This window comes from Eptesicus fuscus, chromosome 7 (genome assembly GCF_027574615.1).
Source record: "Eptesicus fuscus isolate TK198812 chromosome 7, DD_ASM_mEF_20220401, whole genome shotgun sequence".
NCBI lineage: Eukaryota > Metazoa > Chordata > Mammalia > Chiroptera > Vespertilionidae > Eptesicus > Eptesicus fuscus.
Window position 1 is genome coordinate 57734851 of NC_072479.1, and position 19032 is coordinate 57753882.

General features: G+C 51.7%; 2 protein-coding genes across 2 annotated transcripts; both read right to left on the reverse strand.

Moving 5' to 3' along the window:
* Nucleotides 1-6774: 6774 nt before the first annotated feature.
* Nucleotides 6775-9536, reverse strand: ANKRD33 (ankyrin repeat domain 33). Its single transcript, XM_054718606.1, is given in 5 exon segments — nt 6775-7481; nt 8748-8864; nt 9035-9098; nt 9100-9174; nt 9372-9536. Coding segments are annotated over 5 exon segments (1128 nt in total).
* Nucleotides 9537-14735: 5199 nt separating this feature from the next.
* On the reverse strand, nt 14736-16548 carry LOC103285538 (endothelin-converting enzyme-like 1; the record flags this gene model as incomplete). The annotated part of the gene is given in 2 exon segments (XM_054718607.1): nt 14736-15270; nt 15272-16548. Coding segments are annotated over 2 exon segments (1812 nt in total), but the record flags the coding sequence as incomplete, so codon positions are not given.
* Between the last annotated feature and the right edge of the window lie 2484 nt (nt 16549-19032).

Sequence of the window (19032 nt, forward strand, 5' to 3'; positions counted from 1 at the left end):
TAGCCACAAAACAGTTTAGGTTTCAACCTGCTCACCTTTCTCCTCTTCCTTAGAGGGACCTGACTTTTCACAGTTAAAGAAGGTACCTAGGCCTAAAGGGAGACTTGAGGGCAGGCTTGGCCCTCCCTCAACCCCCTAACTCTTGCTGCACATGGGCAGACAGAGTCACACAGGCGAGGTGGGGAGTGGATGGCCAGGGGAATGCAAAGTGTTGGGGAGCAGAAGGGACAGAAGGACGGGCTGGGCCAGGAGCCCCAGGCTGTGTGTGTGTGTGTGTGTGTGTGTGTGGTGGGTGGTGGGGGGAACCCTGTCTTTATGTTTTTCTTGGTCAGTGAGTCTCTGTGCTTGTGTACCTGTGTGATGGTTCAAGTGTGCTGTGTGTGTGGCCTCTCGGCATGTGACTCTGAGTTCACGGGCCAATGGGCCTGTGTGTACTTTTGTGCCATGAGCCTGACGGCCCCTGGGGGACACTGGCTGACCGTGTGTCTACATGTGACACGGCCTGTGTGACTGTGGTCCAAGTTTCACAGTCCACCCAACCCCAAGCCTTACCCTCCAGTCCTCCCTTCAGATTTAGTATCATCCTTAACCATGGAAAGGCGTGATTCCCTCTGAGGAAGGGAGAGCAGTGAGCGGGCCTGAAAACCTGCATGAACCCTGGCCAGGTGGGTTTCTCAGCATAGCTGGCTGACATCTGATAGGCGAAGGGTCCTGAGAGATGGGGTGAGGGAGGGCCTGGCGGGTGGGGGTGGGAGTGAGGGTTGGGGGCGAGGGGTGCGGCTGGCCTGGTGGTTGGGGTGGTGGAAGATGCGTGGATGTGTTCAACCATTTGGAATGTAGGACTGCTGGAGAAGAGGGAATCCTCTCTACATGCCCCCGTTGGGGGAAAAGGGGTCACACGCCAATGATTCCCCACCCGTCCTCTGTCCTCTCTTGCCTTCTCTTGACCCAACAGGGATTTCCGGGGAAAACTGAGATCTGCCACCCCTTGAACCAGAGCAGCCCTGAGAGGGGGAAGGAGACGACAAAGGCCCCTCCGAGCGGCTTGGACCTTGGTGGGGCCTGAATTCAGTTCTTTTCTGTACACATTGATGGAGCCTGCACGGGCTGGGCACTGAGCCAGGGGTGAGGAGACAGACGGGGTTTCTGCCCACACAGGAGTGAGGGGAGGGTTCCCCAGGGGTCCCCACACGCCTGGCTAACAGCCCAGTATGCGTCAGGACAGCCCACCCTGCGGTCCCTTCTGCGGGAGCCCCTGTCTCCAGGTGGGGGGTGGACACAGGCTCACCCAGGGAACAAGGTGGCGGCCCTCAGTGCTGCGGCGATGGGAGTGGGCCGCAGGGGCCTGGGGTTGGGGGCGCAGGACCTGGCCTGGAAGGCTGTCCGGGATAAGTATGTGTTTTTGTTTCAGGATTCCCGCCCCGCACCCCCCCCCCCCAAATAGTATCCTAGATTCACAGGGGAGGCCATGGGGTTCCAAGGACACGTCCGCTGGCCTCCTTCAGAGAGCTGTCCCCTTGGCATTTCCTCGCCCTGCCTCTCAGCACAGGAACAAAAGCTCTGCTTGCTGGGCGCCCAGCCAGGCCTGCTCAGTGCTTCGCATGCCTCTCAGTGGTAGGTCGCACAAAAACCCTGGGAATTACTTATCATAACCATTTGGTGCTACAAACGAGGCGGGACGAGGTCCTTGGTGGCAGGAACGATAAGAGGCAGGACCAGGATTCAAACCCAGATCTGTGGGCTGTAGCGGGCAGCGTCACTGTGGCCTGTGTTCTGCACAGCGGGAGCCCTGTCCCGGCTCCCTGGCCTCTGCGGACAAGAACTCAGGTGGGAATCCTCAGGGGCTGGGCTGGGGGCGGGGAGAGGCTGGGTGGTTAGGAGGGAGGCTGACTTCGGGTGGCCCGGGCAGGGCAGCCAGCAGCCCTTTCCTCTTCGTTACTTCATTTAGTTCTCACAACAGCCCTGGTAACGTTATTATTGCTTCCAGTCTACATAGGAGCCTTGAGGTTCAGAAAGGATAAATAACTTGCCCAAGGTCATATGCCAACTTCTAGACAGAGGTGTGTAACCACTGAGCTGTCCAAGCCCGTAGGCGGAGTTTCCCTGTGTGCCATGCCTATGCCAGGGCTGGCCCCAGGTGCTCTGGCTTCAGCAGTGGGTGGGAGGGAAGAACTCTGGCTCCACCCTGGAGGCCCAGAAGCAGTTCAGTCAAACCCAGTACCCCGGGGCCCTTCCACAGAACCTCACCTCCTGGTAGCGCTTTACATGTTACAGAGCCTGTTTGCCCATGTTATCGAATGGATTGTTTCAATAGCCCTGTTCCCACCCATTTAACAAAGGAGCGGTCAAGAGAAATTTATGTGCCTTCTTAGGGATCACACAGGTGGGAAATGGCAAAGTTAACCTTGAACCCATGCCAGTCCCCCATGGCTGCATTCAGAACCCTCTGGAGAGAAACCACACACTATCTATCATTTTTCAGTGTGTGTGTGTGTGTGTGTGTGTGTGTGTGTGTGTGTGTGTTCTCCAATTCAAAGAGCAGGTTTATTTTTTAATTTTTCAAATCTTGGTAACACATGATTAAAATTCAAAACATTCTGTGCAGAAGAATTCCAAATAAATCCATCATGTATGCAGATAGCCCACCACCAAGAAGATGGAGCACAACTCCCCACTCCTTAAGTGTGGGCTTCATACCGTGACTTCCTTCCGAAGAGCACAGTCTAAGAAGCAGGGAAGAACAGTCTCTTCCCTAAACGGTGTGGGCAAATTGGACAAGTGCATGCAGAAACATGGAACTAGACCACCCACTTACACCCTACACAACAATCAATGCAAAATGGATAATAGACTTGAATGTAAGTCTCAAAACCATAAAAATTCTAGAGGAAAACATAGGTAGTAAAATCTCAGACATCTCACAGAGCAATATTTTTGCCAATGTGTCTCTGAGGGCAAGGGAAACAGAAATAAAATAAACAATGAGACGACATCAAACTAAAAAGCTTCTGCACAGCAAATGAAACCATCAATTAAACAAAAAGGGAACCCACCCTATGGGAGAACATATTCACCAATGATTCATCTGATAAGGGGTTAATTTCAAAAATATATAAAGAACTTATACAACTCAACACCAGGAAGACAAACAGTCCAATTAAAAAATGGGCAAAGGACCTGAATAGGCACTTTTCCAAAGAAGACATACAGATGGCTAATAGACATGAAAAAAGGCTCTAGGTCACTAATCATCAGAGAAATGCAATTTCAACTACAGTGAGGTATCACCTCACACCTGTCAGAATGGCTACTATCAATAAATCAACAAACAACAAGTGCTGGTGAGGATGTGGAGAAAAAGGAACCCTATACACTATTGGGAGGAATATAAGCTGATACAACCACTGTGGAAAACAATATGGAATTTCCTCCAATCAGAAAGAATATATGCACCCCTATGTTCATAGCAGCACTATTTATAGTAGCCAAGATGTGGAAACAGCCCAAGTGCCCATCAGTAGATGAGTGGATAAAAAAGCTGTGGTCCATCTACACAATGGAATACGTGGTTGTAAAAAAGAAGGAACTCTTGCCTGGCCAGCATGGCTGAGTGGTTGATTCCCAGTCAGGGCACATGGCCGGGTTGTGGGCTTGGTCCCCAGTGTGGGGCGCGCAGGAGGCAACCAATCAATGATTGTCTCTCATCATTGATGTTTCTACCTCTTTTTCCCTCTTCCTTCCTCTCTGAAATCAATAAAAATATATTTTTTTTAAAAAAGAAGGAACTTGCCCTAATCAGTTTGGCTCAGTAGATAGAGCATTGGCCTGGGAACTGAAAGGTCCCAGGTTCAATTCCCGTCAAGAGCACATGCCCAGGGTTGTGGGCTCGATCCCCAGGGGGGACTTGCAGGAAGCAGCTGATCCATGATTCTCTCTCATCATCGATGTTTCTCTCTCTCTCTCCCGCTTCCTTCCTCTCTGAAATCAATAAAAATGTATTTAAAAAAAATAAAAAAAAAAAGAAGGAACTCTTACCCTTTGCGACGGCATGGATGGACCTGGAGATTATTATGCTAAGCGAACTAAGCCAGTCAGAGAAAGACAAATACCATATGATCTCACTAATATGTGGAATCTAATGAACAAAATAAGCTGATGAGCAAAATAGAACCAGAGGCATGGATACATGGAACAGACTGATAAATGTTAGAGAGGAGGGATGGGGGGACTGGATAAAAGAAAGTGAAGGGATTAGCTAAAGAACATGTATGCATAACCCACGGACACAGACAATACCAGTAGTACGGTGAGGGCCAAGGGGGGGAGGGAAGGGCTGAGTGGAAGTGGCTGGGCAAAGGGGAGGGGAGTTGGGGGGCATCTGCAATAGTGTCAACAATAAATTTTTTTAAAAAAAGAAAGAAAGCAGGGAAGAAAGAGTAACTTTACTGTGGAGAAACATGACAAACATTACCCAGCCACGTGATCAAGGTCAACTCCACCATGATAAGTCACGCTCATAGTATGTACCCTTGATATGACGTGATGAGAATGGCCCATCACCCTTGTGATCTTTCTCCCCAAAATCCATAACCCCACTCTAATCATGAGGAAAACATCACACAAATCCTAGTTGAGGGTCATTCTACAAAATTTCTGACCAGTATCAAGGTCATCAGAAACAAGGAAAGTCTGGGAACTGCTCACAGTCTCCAGGAACCTACAGAGACATGGCAACTAAACATACAGTGGTATCCTGGATGAAATTCCGGACAGAAAAAGGACACTAAGTAAACACTAAGGAAATATAAGTACAGTATGGATTTTATTAATAATAATGTATTAATATTGGCTCAATTGTAACAAATGTACTGTACTAATAATAGAGGAAACTGGATGTGGGGAATATGGAGCTCTCTTCACAACATTTCTATAAATTAAAACTGCTCTAAAAAAATGAAGTTGTTGTGGTTTTTTTTAAAGAATCAAAAGGTTAAAAAAGATAGTCAATGAAAAGTCTCCCTTCCACCCTGATCAGCTGTTCATCGTTTTCCCAAGGAGACCCCATGGTTCTTTCCAGGGAGGGTCCAGTGAGACCTCGGGGTTCGTGTTAGGAGACAGCCTCCTAACTGGCTCTCACCCTTGACCTCTGTCTGCCGTTTTCCAGCTGTGTGACCCTCGGTAATCCCGGTAATTCCTTACCCTCTCTGTCCTCCATGTCCTCCAAGATAAACGCCTCAAAGGATTATTGGGAGTGTTAAATGTACATAGTAAGCACCTTATATTGGTTGCTTTATTATTACAAATATACATGCAAATATATTTATGCAACAAATATGTTAAGAGCCCTAGCCAGTTTGGCTCAGTGGCAAGAGTGTCGGCCTGTGGACCAAAGGGTTCTGGGTTCGATTCCGGTCAAGGGCACGTACCTTGGTTGCAGGCTCCTCCCCAGCTCGGACCCTGGTCAGGGCTCATGCAAGAGGCAACCAATTGATGTGTTTCTCTCACATCAATGTTTCTCTCTGTCTTTCCCTTTTTCTTCCACTCTCCCTAAACATCAATGGAAAAAAATATTCTGGGGCAAAGATTAACAAAACAAAACAAAACAAAACAAATTCAGCCCTGGCTGGTGTTTCTCAATGATGAGAGCGTTGGCTCATGCACCAAAGGGTCTCGGGTTTGATTCCGGGTCAAGGGCATGTAGCTGGTTTGCATGTACCCTGGTCAGGGTTCGTGTGGGAGGCAACCAAACGATGTGTCTCTCACCGCGATGTTTCTCTTTTTCTCCCTCTCTCCCTCCTCCCTCCCTTCCTAAAAACATAAAGTGAGTACCAAGATTTATTTAACTAGCTAACGAGTGAACCAGCAGGATGGGTCAAAGGCAGAAATGAAAACCATGATTGACAGTCAGTGGAATAAAAGAATGCTGGAATAAGATTGCAAAGTTGATACACTGGAAAAAATATCCTCGGGTGAGAATTAACAACCAAAAAAAAAGAAAGAAAAAAGAGAAAAATTTCAAAACTCGTCAATAAGGCACACACAGAATTACCCAGTGCCCCTTCAGAGCTATTTTAGACCATTGGCTAATAACCCCACCTATGGGTCATCTAGGGGAAGTCACTTGGTTTGACATATAAGTTCCTATTGATGGGGGCCGAGGCTCTGGAAAGTGAAGAGGGTTAACCTGTAGAAGATTGAAAAATAGCAAATCATTTTCATCTGGTTGAGGGGGAAAAAAAAACAGTTATAATTTTATTGCAAGGTGGGAATTAACTTTTTGTATCAACTTTGCGATCTTATTCCAGCATTATTTTTCCCCACTGACTGTCAATAATGGTTTTCATTTCTTCCTTTGATCCATCCTGCTGGTTCACTCATTAACTAGTTAAATAAATCTTGGTACTCACTTTCTGTTTGTACTAGTCAAGTTTAGCTCTGTGCAGACTTGACAAATAGTAGCATGCCATATGCACTGTTCTACCTCTTGGCTATTTCTCACTCCAACATCTGGATTCCAGATTCTGGAAGATAGTTTCATATCAGAGCATTAAGAGGCGCCTTGCTCCTGTTTTATCACTGCATAGAACACATCATATGGGGATACAGTAATGACACCCAAATCATTTAGCCAGTCCCCTGTAGACACATAGGCTGTTCCCACTCTTATTGCTGCAGTGTCGCGTGAATAACCTCGTACATCGGATGACAGGCAGAAGGGGCTCTAGAGGGCAGGGGAGCCTGTGGGAGGGGCTGATTCCCTGCTCCCACTCCGGCCTAGCCCGCCTTCCCCTGGCTCTGTGCACCCCCGGCCTCCTTCTCCTGCATCCTCCTCTGCATCCTGAGCTCCTGGTATCGCCAGACAGGAAGGGCCAGCCTGCGATGCCCTGCAGGCCTGGGCTCTGGCTCACACTGGCTGGGGGGTGAGGGCGCCTTGGAGAGGAGGATCTTGGGGACTTGGGGCTTGGGGCTGGAACTGTCCCTGGGCTGTAGCCACTGAGGGCACATACTCAACACACCTTGAGGACTCTGGTAAGGGATGAGGACCCGGGGGCCAGGGACTACCTGTGGAGGCTGGGGGCGTGGGGGCGGGGGAGGAGCCGTGCCTAGCAGCTCTGGCACAGACTTGCTTCGGGTCCCAAGTGCAGGTGGGCGGTCAGGGCACAGAGTGTGGCAGGCAGTGGTGAGGAAGGGACTGGCTAGGCTGGTCGTGACGGTCACAAGGTGGTCCAGGACACCCCCGTCCTGAGGAGACTGGGCAAAGGGGAGGCTCAAGGTGGCCTGTAATCTCTCTAGGAGAGATGGGGCACCCTGGAGCCGGGGCAGGGCCGGCCACTCCGGCTGGTAATGCCGGCTGAGCTGCTCCGCTCGGGGCCGCCGCCGCAGCTGCCGGATCCTTTGCGCGGTGTCGAAGCTGTCGGTCAGCACCGCCCACTCCAGGGCCGTCTTGCCCCGCACAGGATCCACTGCTGTCAGGTCAGCACCTGGGAGGGGGCACGGGGTGATGGGGGCTGGGGCGGGGTGAGTGATTTGCAGGAGGGCACATGCTTCAGCAGCAGGACTGATTTGGGTTAAATTCCCACTCGTCTTGTTACAGCTGGAATCTGGGAGTGGCCACAGCCCAGAGACGGGACCAGTCCCAGACCCCAGCCTCTGTTTGAGATGGTGAAGAAAACTGACGTACAGAGAAGGGGAAAGACTTCAGGGGGGCATGTTGGGGGGTCTCCAAACCCAGAACGGAATAGGGACTCGGGAACCAAGGGACTGACCAGAGGGGTGGTGTGCAGGTGGCGGGGGGGGGGGGGGGGAGGGGGGTGGGTCCTGCTGGTCCTTCTTTTCATCACCAAACCCCTTTAATCCTGGGGGAGCAGCAAATACTCTGAGTCAAAGGTAGGGGTGCAGAACTCCCTCCCTTCACACCCCAAACCCAATCTGACGGATGGGGAAGGGGAAAGCTGCAGGCTGGGGTCCCCGGAGTTACCGTCAGAGGACAGCTCCCCTGAGGGGATAACGAGAGCCTACAGCTCCACAAACAGTGTGGCCTTCACTCCAGAACTCCACGCAGCCACACGTCTCCGTACGTCACTGTGACCCTGGAACCCTAGCTCAGTGGTTCTCAACCTTTCTAATGCCGCGACCCTTTAATACAGTTCCTCATGTTGTGGTGACCCCCAACCATAAAATTACTTTCATTGCTACTTCATGACTGTAATTTTGCTACTGTTAATGAATCGTAATGTAAATATCTGTGTTTTCCGATGGTCTTAGGCGACCCTGCTAGCGGTTCTCAACCTGTGGGTCGGGACATTAGAAAGGTTGAGAACCACTGCCCTAGCTGCTCAGAGCTCCATGGCGGAGACGGCCTGCACCTTCCTTTTACTGGGGAGGCCCAGAGCGGGAAGCCGCTCAGCTAGAGGCAGAGCCGGGAGGAGGAGGTGAGGGCCTGCCTCCGGGTACCGGCCTGCTGTGTTTTAGTTCTCCGGTCGGTCTAACCGTCCTCTCCTTTTCTTTCCCGGGTCTTCCATTCACAATGTCACAGAGCTATCTATAGCTGGACTGGATTGTGAGAAGCCCAGCCCCTCCCCTCACCCAGGAAGCCAGCCTAGATGGATCCTCCGTCTCCACCTCTCTCCTCTCGGCAGCTATGACAGCTGACTGGGTGTCTGCTGGGTGACTGGGGAGGGGCTGGAGGCCATGCACCCCGGTCCCCGCAGGCCTGCGCACCTGCCAGGAGGAGGGCAGCCACGCACTCGGCGCGGTCCCATCATCGGCGGCCTTCATCAGCGCCGTCAGCCCCCGCTGGTCGCGGCGCTCCAAGTCCAGGCCCGCGTAGTAGTTGAGCAGGAGACTCACCAGAGGCGCGTGGCCTGCAGAGCACCGAGGGCAGATCTGGGGCCCCAGGAAAGGGGTGGAGACGCCCCAACCCCCGCCCCCCCCCCCAACACTGCAGCGTCTGGGGTGGGAGAAGGCCCTGCGGGGTGTGGCGCCGTGGCCCGGTTGGAGGGGGCCTGGCGGGGGTGGGTCAGCAGGCTCCCACCTGCTTGGGCAGCCAGCATGAGGGCGGTGTCGCCTTCTTTGTCCTGTCGGTTCACGTCCAGGAACGTCCAGGAACGGGCAGCGGCTGAGCAGGGCCACCACGCTCCCGAAGCCGCGGCAGCATGCAACCATGAGGCCTGTCTGGGGGAGGGGCCGCTCAGCCTGTGCTCCCCGGAGCTCCCGGTTCCCTGTGCCCGCTGACCCTCACTGTCCCAGAGGCACCCCGCCGGAGAGGCCGCTCCGGCCCGCGCCCTTCTTCCTGAGGCCCCGGGCAGGCTCAGGAGGAGGGTGGTGTGGCCGGACCCAGAGCTGCCCTGGGAAGCACGGGGGTGGCTCACCCTCCCATTGCCGTCCACCTGGGCGGCCTCCTCTGGGGAGACCCCGTCGTGCAGCACAGCTTGCAGCTGGGCGGAGTCGTTACGCACACAGGCCCAGTACAGGGCCCCCAGCCTGCAGTCTGGGGCAGGGGTCTCATTGTCCGGGCAGGACGGTGCCTCAGACATGTCCAGTGCCCCCTCCACAGTGGCAGCTCTTCCTCCTCCAGCCTGGGGCAGAAGGGAGTCCCCCCTCCGCACAGCTGCCATCTGTAACACAGAATGGAGGGGAGCAGGGAGGGGGCTCGCCAGCTGCAAATCTCCCAACACTTGCCAGGGGAGGGCCTTTTCCCACTGGGTATCCCGTCCCATCCAACCTTTGAGGGAGGACAGGTGGAGGCAGGAAGGACAGGTGGAGGCAGGGAGGACAGGTGGAGGCAGGGAGGACAGGTGGAGGCAGGGAGGACAGGTGGAGGCAGGGAGGACAGGTGGAGGCAGGGAGGACAGGTGGGGGCAGGGAGGACAGGTGGAGGCAGGGAGGACAGGTGGGGGCAGGGAGGACAGGTGAAGGCAGGGAGGACAGGTGGAGGCAGGGAGGACAGGTGGAGGCAGGGAGGACACGTGGTGGCAGGGAGGACAGGTGGGGGCAGGGAGGACAGGTGGAGGCAGGGAGGACAGGTGGAGGCAGGGAGGACAGGTGAAGGCAGGGAGGACAGGTGGAGGCAGGGAGGACAGGTGGAGGCAGGGAGGACAGGTGGAGGCAGGGAGGACAGGTGGGGGCAGGGAGGACAGGTGGAGGCAGGGAGGACAGGTGGAGGCAGAGGGAGGCAGGGAGGACAGGTGGAGGCAGGAAGGACAGGTGGAGGCAGGGAGGACACGTGGTGGCAGGGAGGACAGGTGGAGGCAGGGAGGACACGTGGTGGCAGGGAGGACAGGTGGAGGCAGGGAGGACACGAGGTGGCAGGGAGGACAGGTGGAGGCAGGGAGGACAAGTGAAGGCAGGGAGGACAGGTGGAGGCAGGGAGGACACGAGGAGGCAGGGAGGACACGTGGAGGCAGGGAGGATAGGTGGAGGCAGGGAGGACACGAGGAGGCAGGGAGGACAGGTGGAGACAGGGAGGACAGGTGAAGGCAGGGAGGACAGGTGGAGGCAGGGAGGACAGGTGGAGGCAGGGAGGACACGTGGAGGCAGGGAGAACAGGTGGGGGCAGGGAGGACAGGTGGAGACAGGGAGGACAGGTGGAGGCAGAGGGAGGCAGGGAGGACAGGTGGAGGCAGGAAGGACAGGTGGAGGCAGGGAGGACAGGTGGAGGCAGGGAGGACACGAGGAGGCAGGGAGGACACGAGGAGGCAGGGAGGACAGGGAGGACACGAGGAGGCAGGGAGGACACGAGGAGGCAGGGAGGACACGAGGAGGCAGGGAGGACACGAGGAGGCAGGGAGGACAGGGAGGACACGAGGAGGCAGGGAGGACACGTGGTGGCAGGGAGGACAGGTGGAGGCAGGGAGGACAAGTGAAGGCAGGGAGGACAGGTGGAGGCAGGGAGGACACGAGGAGGCAGGGAGGACACGTGGAGGCAGGGAGGATAGGTGGAGGCAGGGAGGACACGAGGAAGCAGGGGGGACAGGTGGAGGCAGGGAGGACACGTGGAGTATCCCCAAAAGGGCAGGAGTGGTTCACGGTAAGTGAGGATCCCAGGGAGATTCAAGAGGGCAGGTCTTCTCTTCCCCTGGGACCTCACCTAGGGTTGGGGGCTCCCTAGGAGGCAGTCACTGCTGGGGCCCACAGCATCCCCCAGACTCCTGGGAGCACACTCACCAGTCTCGGGAGCGGCGGAGTGGACTCTCTCTCTCCAGGAAGCAACGCAGGTGCCAGATGGCTAGACTTAAGCTGGATCAAGCCGGGTAAGTAAGGATGGGGGCCGCGAGGGGCGGGTGCTCTCCTCCGCAGCCGACCAAGACCCGCCCCCAGGTCCTGCCCCGAGTGGGGCGGCTCTGAGAGGAAGACCCTCCTGCCCTCCAAAGGCGCTCACCTCCCACCTTCCGGGGAGACCAGCTGCAGGAAACACATCCTGGGAAGATGGAAGGGTCGTGAGGTCTCCGAACGCCCCAAGTCCCTGTCCCTGCGGCAGAGTGTGATTGACGGGGTCGTGGGTGTGAGGGTGGACATCTCTCTAAAGGGGGCTGACGCTGGGGAGGGCGGGGAGGGCTCCTGGAGTCACCTGGACCTATTTGTTTAAGTTCTGGGGAAATTAAAACGTAAAGAATTGCCTAATTAGGGCCACAGACATTATGACATATTAATTTTCATGGAATAGTTTTGGTGTGGTAAATTAAGTATGGAATATTTAAGTTGTATTCATATTAAGATACGTTAATTTAATTATTCAAATTAAGTTATTTATAATTATTGCCTTCATTTAATAATAAATTATTCTTCAAGGTAATATTGATATTAAAGGTAATGGATTGGTTTTGGACCTCATGTGTAGACACTTGAGCCAATCCTATTCCTCTGTTTATACCACTCCCAGCCTTATGTAGTTTATTTCTTTTATTCCTGATTTCCATAGCTCATTCCCCTCCTACTTCTCTTTACCAATTGGCACATAAATCCTTGAAACTACAATTCATTGAGAAATGTAGTGCTGATTGTGCGTGTTTTAACTAACGCCTTAGGATCATGTGGCATCGGCCTTTACCCAACGCTGTGCTTTCAAGGCGGACCCTGTTGCTCCCTGTGCAATGTTCCAGGCAGGAGTGCCTTTGGCCGTAAGTAATCCAAAGCTGACCTCATGGGGTGGTTGCTGCCCTCGACTGGCTGCTCCACACGAGTCCAAAACTCCTTTCGGCGTTTCTTCTGAGCTGCTGAGCTGGAAAGCTAAACCACTTCCCAGATTCCCTTGAGCGAGGAATCCGTGATTTAGGTTCTGCTCTCGTGCAAGGCATAAATTTAGAACAGCGCTAAATAGCTTGGGACATCCGTTTTGCTGTCACACGTCACCACAGATGCTCCGGCGCTCTGGTGAGCCGCTTCCTGATTCGTCAGCTTCCTGTAGTGAGTGGTGAGTGCTGTTTTCCTGATCGCACGCACAGGTCATGTGCCTCTCAGAGCTGGACGTGGCTCCTGGACCCAGAGCCTGCTTCTCCATCCTTTTCTGTTTAAACGAGCCAGGTTTCTTTCTGACGTCTGCAACGGAGCCCTACCTGACACAAGTGACGTAAACAAATAAAAAGGTTCATTCTTCGCACAAGATAAAAATTCGTGGGTGAGAGGCTCTTGGTGTGGATGTAACTTGATGTCAGGGCCTTGTCTGGGAATCTCTTCACTTTTCCTCTCACCGTCACAAAAGGGCTGCCGTACCTCTGCCAATCCCGGTAAGATGCGGTGAATTCTATGCAGCGTTTGGGAGAAATCTACTAGGTCCATGGTTGGCAAACTGCGGCTCGCGAGCCACATGCGGCTCTTTGGCCCCTTGAGTGTGGCTCTTCCACAAAATACCACGGCCTGGGCGAGTCCATTTTGAAGACGTGGCGTTAGAAGAAGTTTAGGTTTAAAAAATTTGGCTCTCAAAAGAAATTTCAATCGTTGTCCTGTTGATATTTGGCTCTGTTGACTCCTGAGTTTGCCGACCACTGTCCTAGGTTATGTGTTAGTCATCGCTGATTAAGTACGCAATCCCTATTTATAACCTCCCTTCTCTTTAGTCACCTTTTAGTTACATGTGACCATGTAACACAGTTTTGGCCAATGAAATGCAAGCAGATGGGCGAAGCTCCTGGAAACACCTTGCTGTCCTAATAAAAGATGTGGGGCCTACCTTTTTTCCTCTTTCTCCCCGCCCCCCCCCCCCACCCCCCGCTTCTTCCTTCTGCATTGAATTCCATATGTGCACCCACCACATTTTACTTATCTACCTTTCCGTGATGGACACCTAGGTTGCCTCCAACTTGCTGCCTCTACAAGTAATGCTGCAGTGAACATCCTTGTGCATATCTAGTTGCGGGCCTGCAAGAGAGCATCTCTGAGATTGCTGGGTCCTTGGGCCCAGACCTGTTGCTGACCAGGGACTGCCATGTGGCTCTCCAGGAGGCACTCACTGCTGGTATGTACACACCGGCAGTGAGTGCAGAGAAGTCCCCCTACATCCCAGTCAACACTTGTAATGATTAGGCCTTCTAGTTTTTGTCAATCTGGTGGCACAGAACTATAAAGTGGTATTGCTATTGTACACTGGATTTTTCTGGTTATCAACAAGATGGGCATTCTCCGCATACCTGATGGCCATTCTTTTTTCCCCTTCTATGAATTGCCTGTTCATAGCCTATGTTTAATGTTCTATTGAACTTTCCTGTTTTTAAACTTTTATTTTTCAGGAATTCCTTTTAATATTCTAGGTAATAATCCCATTATGAGGTTTAAATGGCAACAGTGCTATAAACCGTTCTGTTAGCTTTACCTGGGATGAACTTCATTGGAAGAAATCCTGAATTTTGATGTGGTTAAATTCATCAAAATTCCTCCTTATACTTTATGCTTTTGGGTCTTGTTTAAAAAGAATTTCCCACTCTAAGGTCACAAAGATCTCATTTCTTTTATTAATTTTACAGTTGTATTTTACTCTTTAGTCTTTAATCCATCTAGAATTTACTTTCATACATGGTGTGAGCAAGGGATCTGTTATGGGCTGAATTGTGTCCCACAAAATTCATACATTGAAACCCTAACCCCCCAATGTGACTGTATTTGGAGATAGGGCCTTTATGAAGATACTTAAAATTTAGTGAGGTCATATGGTGGGGCCCTAATACAATAGGACTGCTGTCATTTTAAGAAAAGGAAGAAACACCAGAAGGTGCACTCATTCTCTCCCCGCCCCCCATGTGAACATAGTGGGAAGACCATGTCATGGCATAGTGAGAAGACAGCCATATACAAGCCAAGAAGAGTCCTCATCAGAAACCAACCCTCTGGCACCCTGACCTTGGACTTCTAGCCTGAAGAATTGTGATAAAATAAATTTCTGTTGTTTAAGTCACCCCGTATGTGGTATTTTTTTTATTTTTTGACAGTACAGCAACTTTATTGACCAGACATAGCAGCAAGAACACAGCAGAGGTGGGGCCTGGAAAGTCCGGCCTGGCCACGGGCTCTGGCTGACTAGAGTCAAGTCTGGGGACCCCTGCTTCTCTCCCCCTGCCTTCCTAGAGCCCAACCTCATCCCTGCTCTGAGTCCTCCCTGAAGTGATGGACAGCAGGGGCTGAGGTCCTGGAGGGGCTGGGAAGGCAGGTGGCACCCAGATTGGGGCCAGTGCCAGGTCCAGTGGCCAGCAGGAGGCAATTCGTGCAGGACAGTGGGACGTGCGGGTAGGTGGGAAGCGGCCGGCTCACCACACAGAGCACTTGTGAGCAGGGTTCATGGGCGAATCTTTGGGGCAATGGAAGGCCCGGCCAAACTCCTCAAACTGGGACAGACTGCCCAGCACCCTGTAGTGCTCAGGTGCATGCTTGTCGGTCAGCACCTGCAGGTAGATGGACGGTGACCGCCGTTTGATGCACCAATTCTGGGCAAAGACAATGAAGAAGAGCTGGTTGTGTGTGTACTTGAGCCGGTGCAGTGGGTGCTCTGGGCCATGCTCCAGCACCCACTTCTGATAAGCATAGTAGGCCAGCTTGAGGCCCCCCATATCTGCGATGTTGTCCCCACGTGTGTGCTTTCCATTCACCCGCTGGTTGTAGACAGTGAAGTTGTCGTAGAGGTGGACGATGCACTCGGCCTTGCGCAGGAAGTGGCGGTAGGAGGCCTCTGTCCGCCAGTGCAGCAGGTTGCCCACGCGGTCATATTGTCCCCCCACCCAGTCGTCGTAGCCATGGGTCAGCTCGTGCCCGATGATGGTGCCAATGCCCCCGGAGTTCAGAGACTGGAAAATCGGGGTCAGACAGGGTGGGTTGCAGGATACCAGCAGGGAACACAATCTGGTTCTTGTTGGGTAGATAGTAGGCACTGAGTGCTTGTGGAGGAAGCAGCCACGTGGACTCGTCCACCTCCTGCCGGATCTTCTCGACTGAGAGCTGGATGCTAAAGCGGATGCTGTTTAAGATGTTCTTGAAGTAGGTCTTCTCGTGGACTTCAAACTCATACTCCTTGTCCACGGCCTCGGGTTTGAGCAGGAAGTCTAGGTAGCCGACCATCACCCTCATGTACCGGAGCTTGGCCCGAGCAGCCACCTTGGTCTCAGCATCCCTCCAGTCCAGCTCCTCCAGGCGCTGGCCCAAGATGTACTTGATGTCTTCCACCAGCTGCTGCACCTTGGCTTTGCTGGCAGCTGAGACGTGTTCATGTACAAAGAGGATGCCAAGAGCCATGCCAAAGTGGCGGTTGGCCTGGCCCAGGCAGACACGGGCCAGCTCCTGGGGCTTGTCACTCCCCTCCATCTCACGTGCCAACTCATGCAGAGCCTCTCGAAATGGTGGTGACAGATGCTCACTCAGGACCCCCACCATGCGCCACACCAGGTAGTTGTGCAGGATCCTTCGGGGTGTGGAGCGGATGAGCTGGGACACCTGCTGCATGTAGTCCGTGGCCAGCAGCACCACCTCCTCGACCTCTAAGAAGTCCTCCTGGAAGATCTGGTCCAGCAGCCACTTCCACTGCAGATGGGGAGTGATCTTCTGCAGCAGTCCCAGTGTCACCTTGTTGCACATGGAGCTGACCTCTCGATGGAGGTCATCGTACTCTGACACTGTGATGTTGGCCAGCCGCTGCTCCAGTCGCAGGATCTCCTGGGCCTTCTGCTCCACAGCATCAGCACCCAGTAGGCTGAGCAGGCGCTCCATGAACACTCGGTCAGCTGCCAGGATCTTCTCACTGCCCTCATCCTGCGCTAAGCACAGGGTCCTCTCTGGTAGAGTGAGCCCATCCTGGTCAATGCGGATGACATAGTTTGAGGAGTTCCTGTCGTCCAGGTTAACGGTGAGTGAAAACAGCGCGGCGGCGCTGTACACGCCCTGCGCCTTGTACAGCAGCCGGTTTAGGTCCCAGTGTCCCGAGGACCCCGGGCGCTCAGCGGCGCCACCCAGGTCCCAGCCTCCGCAGTCCTCGATGACCTCAAGCATGGGCCTCCGGCCGAGCCTCTCTATCTCGTGCATGTCGAGGCACGAGCGGAAGAAGGCACGCATCTTGCGCTGGGCCGCGCCACCGGGCCGTATGTGGTATTTTTGTTATGGCAACAAGACTGAATTTCTTTTAAAAAAATAAATCTTTATTGTTGAAAGTATTACATATGTCCCCTTCCCCACCCCCCATTAGCCCCCCTTCAGCCCAGCCCGCCCCCACTCCAGGCCTTCAACACACCATTGTCTGTGTCCGTGGGTTATGCATGCATGCATACAAGGTCTTTGGTTGATTACCTCCCACCCACCCACCCTCCCCCGCCTTCCTCCAAGATTCCTCACTCTGTTCCATGTTTCCATGTCTCTGGATTCATTGCGTTCATCAGTTTATTTTTTTAATTACTAGTAGATTCCACATATGAGTGAGATCATGTGTTGCTTGTCTTTCTCTGACTGACTTACTTCACTTAGCATGATACTCTCCAGGTCCCTCCATGCTGTCTCAAAGGGTGAGAGATTCTTCTTTTCTACTGCTGCATAGTATTCCATGATGTAGATGTACCACAGCTTTTTTATCTGCTCACCTACTCATTGGCACTGGGGCTGTTCCCAGATCTTAGCTATTGTAAATTGTGCTGCTATGAACATTCTTTCTGATTGGTGCTTCGGGTTTCTTAGGATATATTCTAGAAGTGGGATCACAGGGTCAAATGGCAGTTCCATATTTAATTTTTTGAGGAAACTCTATACTGTTTTCCATAATGGCTGCACCAGTCTGCATTCCCACCAGCAGTGTACTAGGGTTCCCTTTTCTCCACAACCTTGCCAGCCCTTGTCATTTGTTGATTTGTTGATGGTAGCCATTCTGACAGGTGTGAGGTGATACCTCATTGTCATTATAATTTGCATCTCTCTGATGATCAGTGGCTTTGAGCATTTTTTCAAATGTCTCTCGGCCATCTGTATGAAGAGTGGCTTTCTTTAAATCTGTCATCCACTTTCCTAATTCTCTCTTTGGTTGTATCTAATCTGCTGTTCAATCTGTCCATTTAATTATCTTAAAGTTCTATGATTTCAAACGTTGTGAAATGAACTGACTTTGTTGTAATAGGCTGAATAATAGTTGCCCTAGAGATGTCCATATCCTAATCACCAGAACCTGTCAATAAGTTACATTACATGGCAAAAAGACTTTACAGATAAAATGAAGTTAAGGAGATTATCTTAGATTATATGGATGGGCTGAGTCTTGCTGATAGTCTTTTTTCCTTTTGTATTTAATGGGGTTTGGGGTGTTTTTGTTTGTTTGTTTTACTGTGACCTATTTGTTTTCTCTGATTTTTTTTTTTTTTTTTTTTTTACAGAGAACATGACTTTGCTTCTGCCAGGCACTTAGAGGTACTACCAAACCTGAACCAACCACTTTAACCTAAATTCCTGACTTGGAGAGTTTTGGATTACCCAAGTTAATATAAATTTGGGCTGCAGATCAGCTCAAGGATCAACTAGTGGTTACAGCTCAGAGATAGAGCTTTTTCATCTGCTTAGCCCAGAGGCAGCTTTCCTTAAAGTCTTCTGGAGGTGACAGTGGGGCAGATTTATTTCAGATTCAACAATACATTAAGGGCATGCCCGTTGGCGTCATAGCTTTTTAAAGAAATCTATTAAATTCCTCACCTTGGTTCTGTCAAAGATAAAGACTGCAGAAATTGAAGCTCAAGTTTGTCTAGTTCAACAAATGTCCTCAGACACAGTAGATGCTTTGTTCTGCTTCCCTGAGTCCCTGCCTTCCCTCATCAGGGGTGGGGAATGTCTGGCCCTCAAAATCACTTGGTCTGGCCCTGTCAAGGCATTACGGGGGAGTTAATTAAATGTTTGACAAAATGTAGCAGGCTAATTTTTAAGCTGATAATTTTGTATGGCCCACGAATGATGTTATAACTATCCAAATGGCCCTTGAAGAAAAAAGTTTCCCCACTCCTGCCTTAGATTATAACCTAATAAAGTCTTGCTATCTAGCCATCTCTTCAATGCTTTTAAAAATAATCTGCATTTGTATTTTAACTAGCACTCAGAAAGATCCATCCAGAGTCCCACCAGTCACATTATCAGAAATAGAATTTTCTCTAATCCTAATTAAATTAAAATTTCAATGAGAAAATGGACAAAAGACATGGCAATTAATTCACAGAGGAAATACAAATGGCCAATAAATATGTGAAAAGATGCATAATCTCACAGGTAAGCAGGAAAAGGCAAAGTAAAACAACAATGGCCCTGCTGGTGTGGCTCAGAGGTTGAGGGTCGACCCATGAATCAGAAGGTCACAGTTCTATTCTAGGTCAGGGCGCATGCCCAGGTTGTAGGCTTGATCCCTGGTATGGGACATGCAGAAGGCGGCTGATCTATGGTTCTTTCTCATCATTGAAGTTTCTATCTCTCTCTCCCTCTCCCTTCCTCTCTCTGACATCAATTTAAAAAAATTTTTTTCAAACAATAATGAACCCCTAGCCAAGTAGCTCAGTTGGTTAGAGCATCATCTTGATACACCAAGGTTTAAGGTTCAATCAA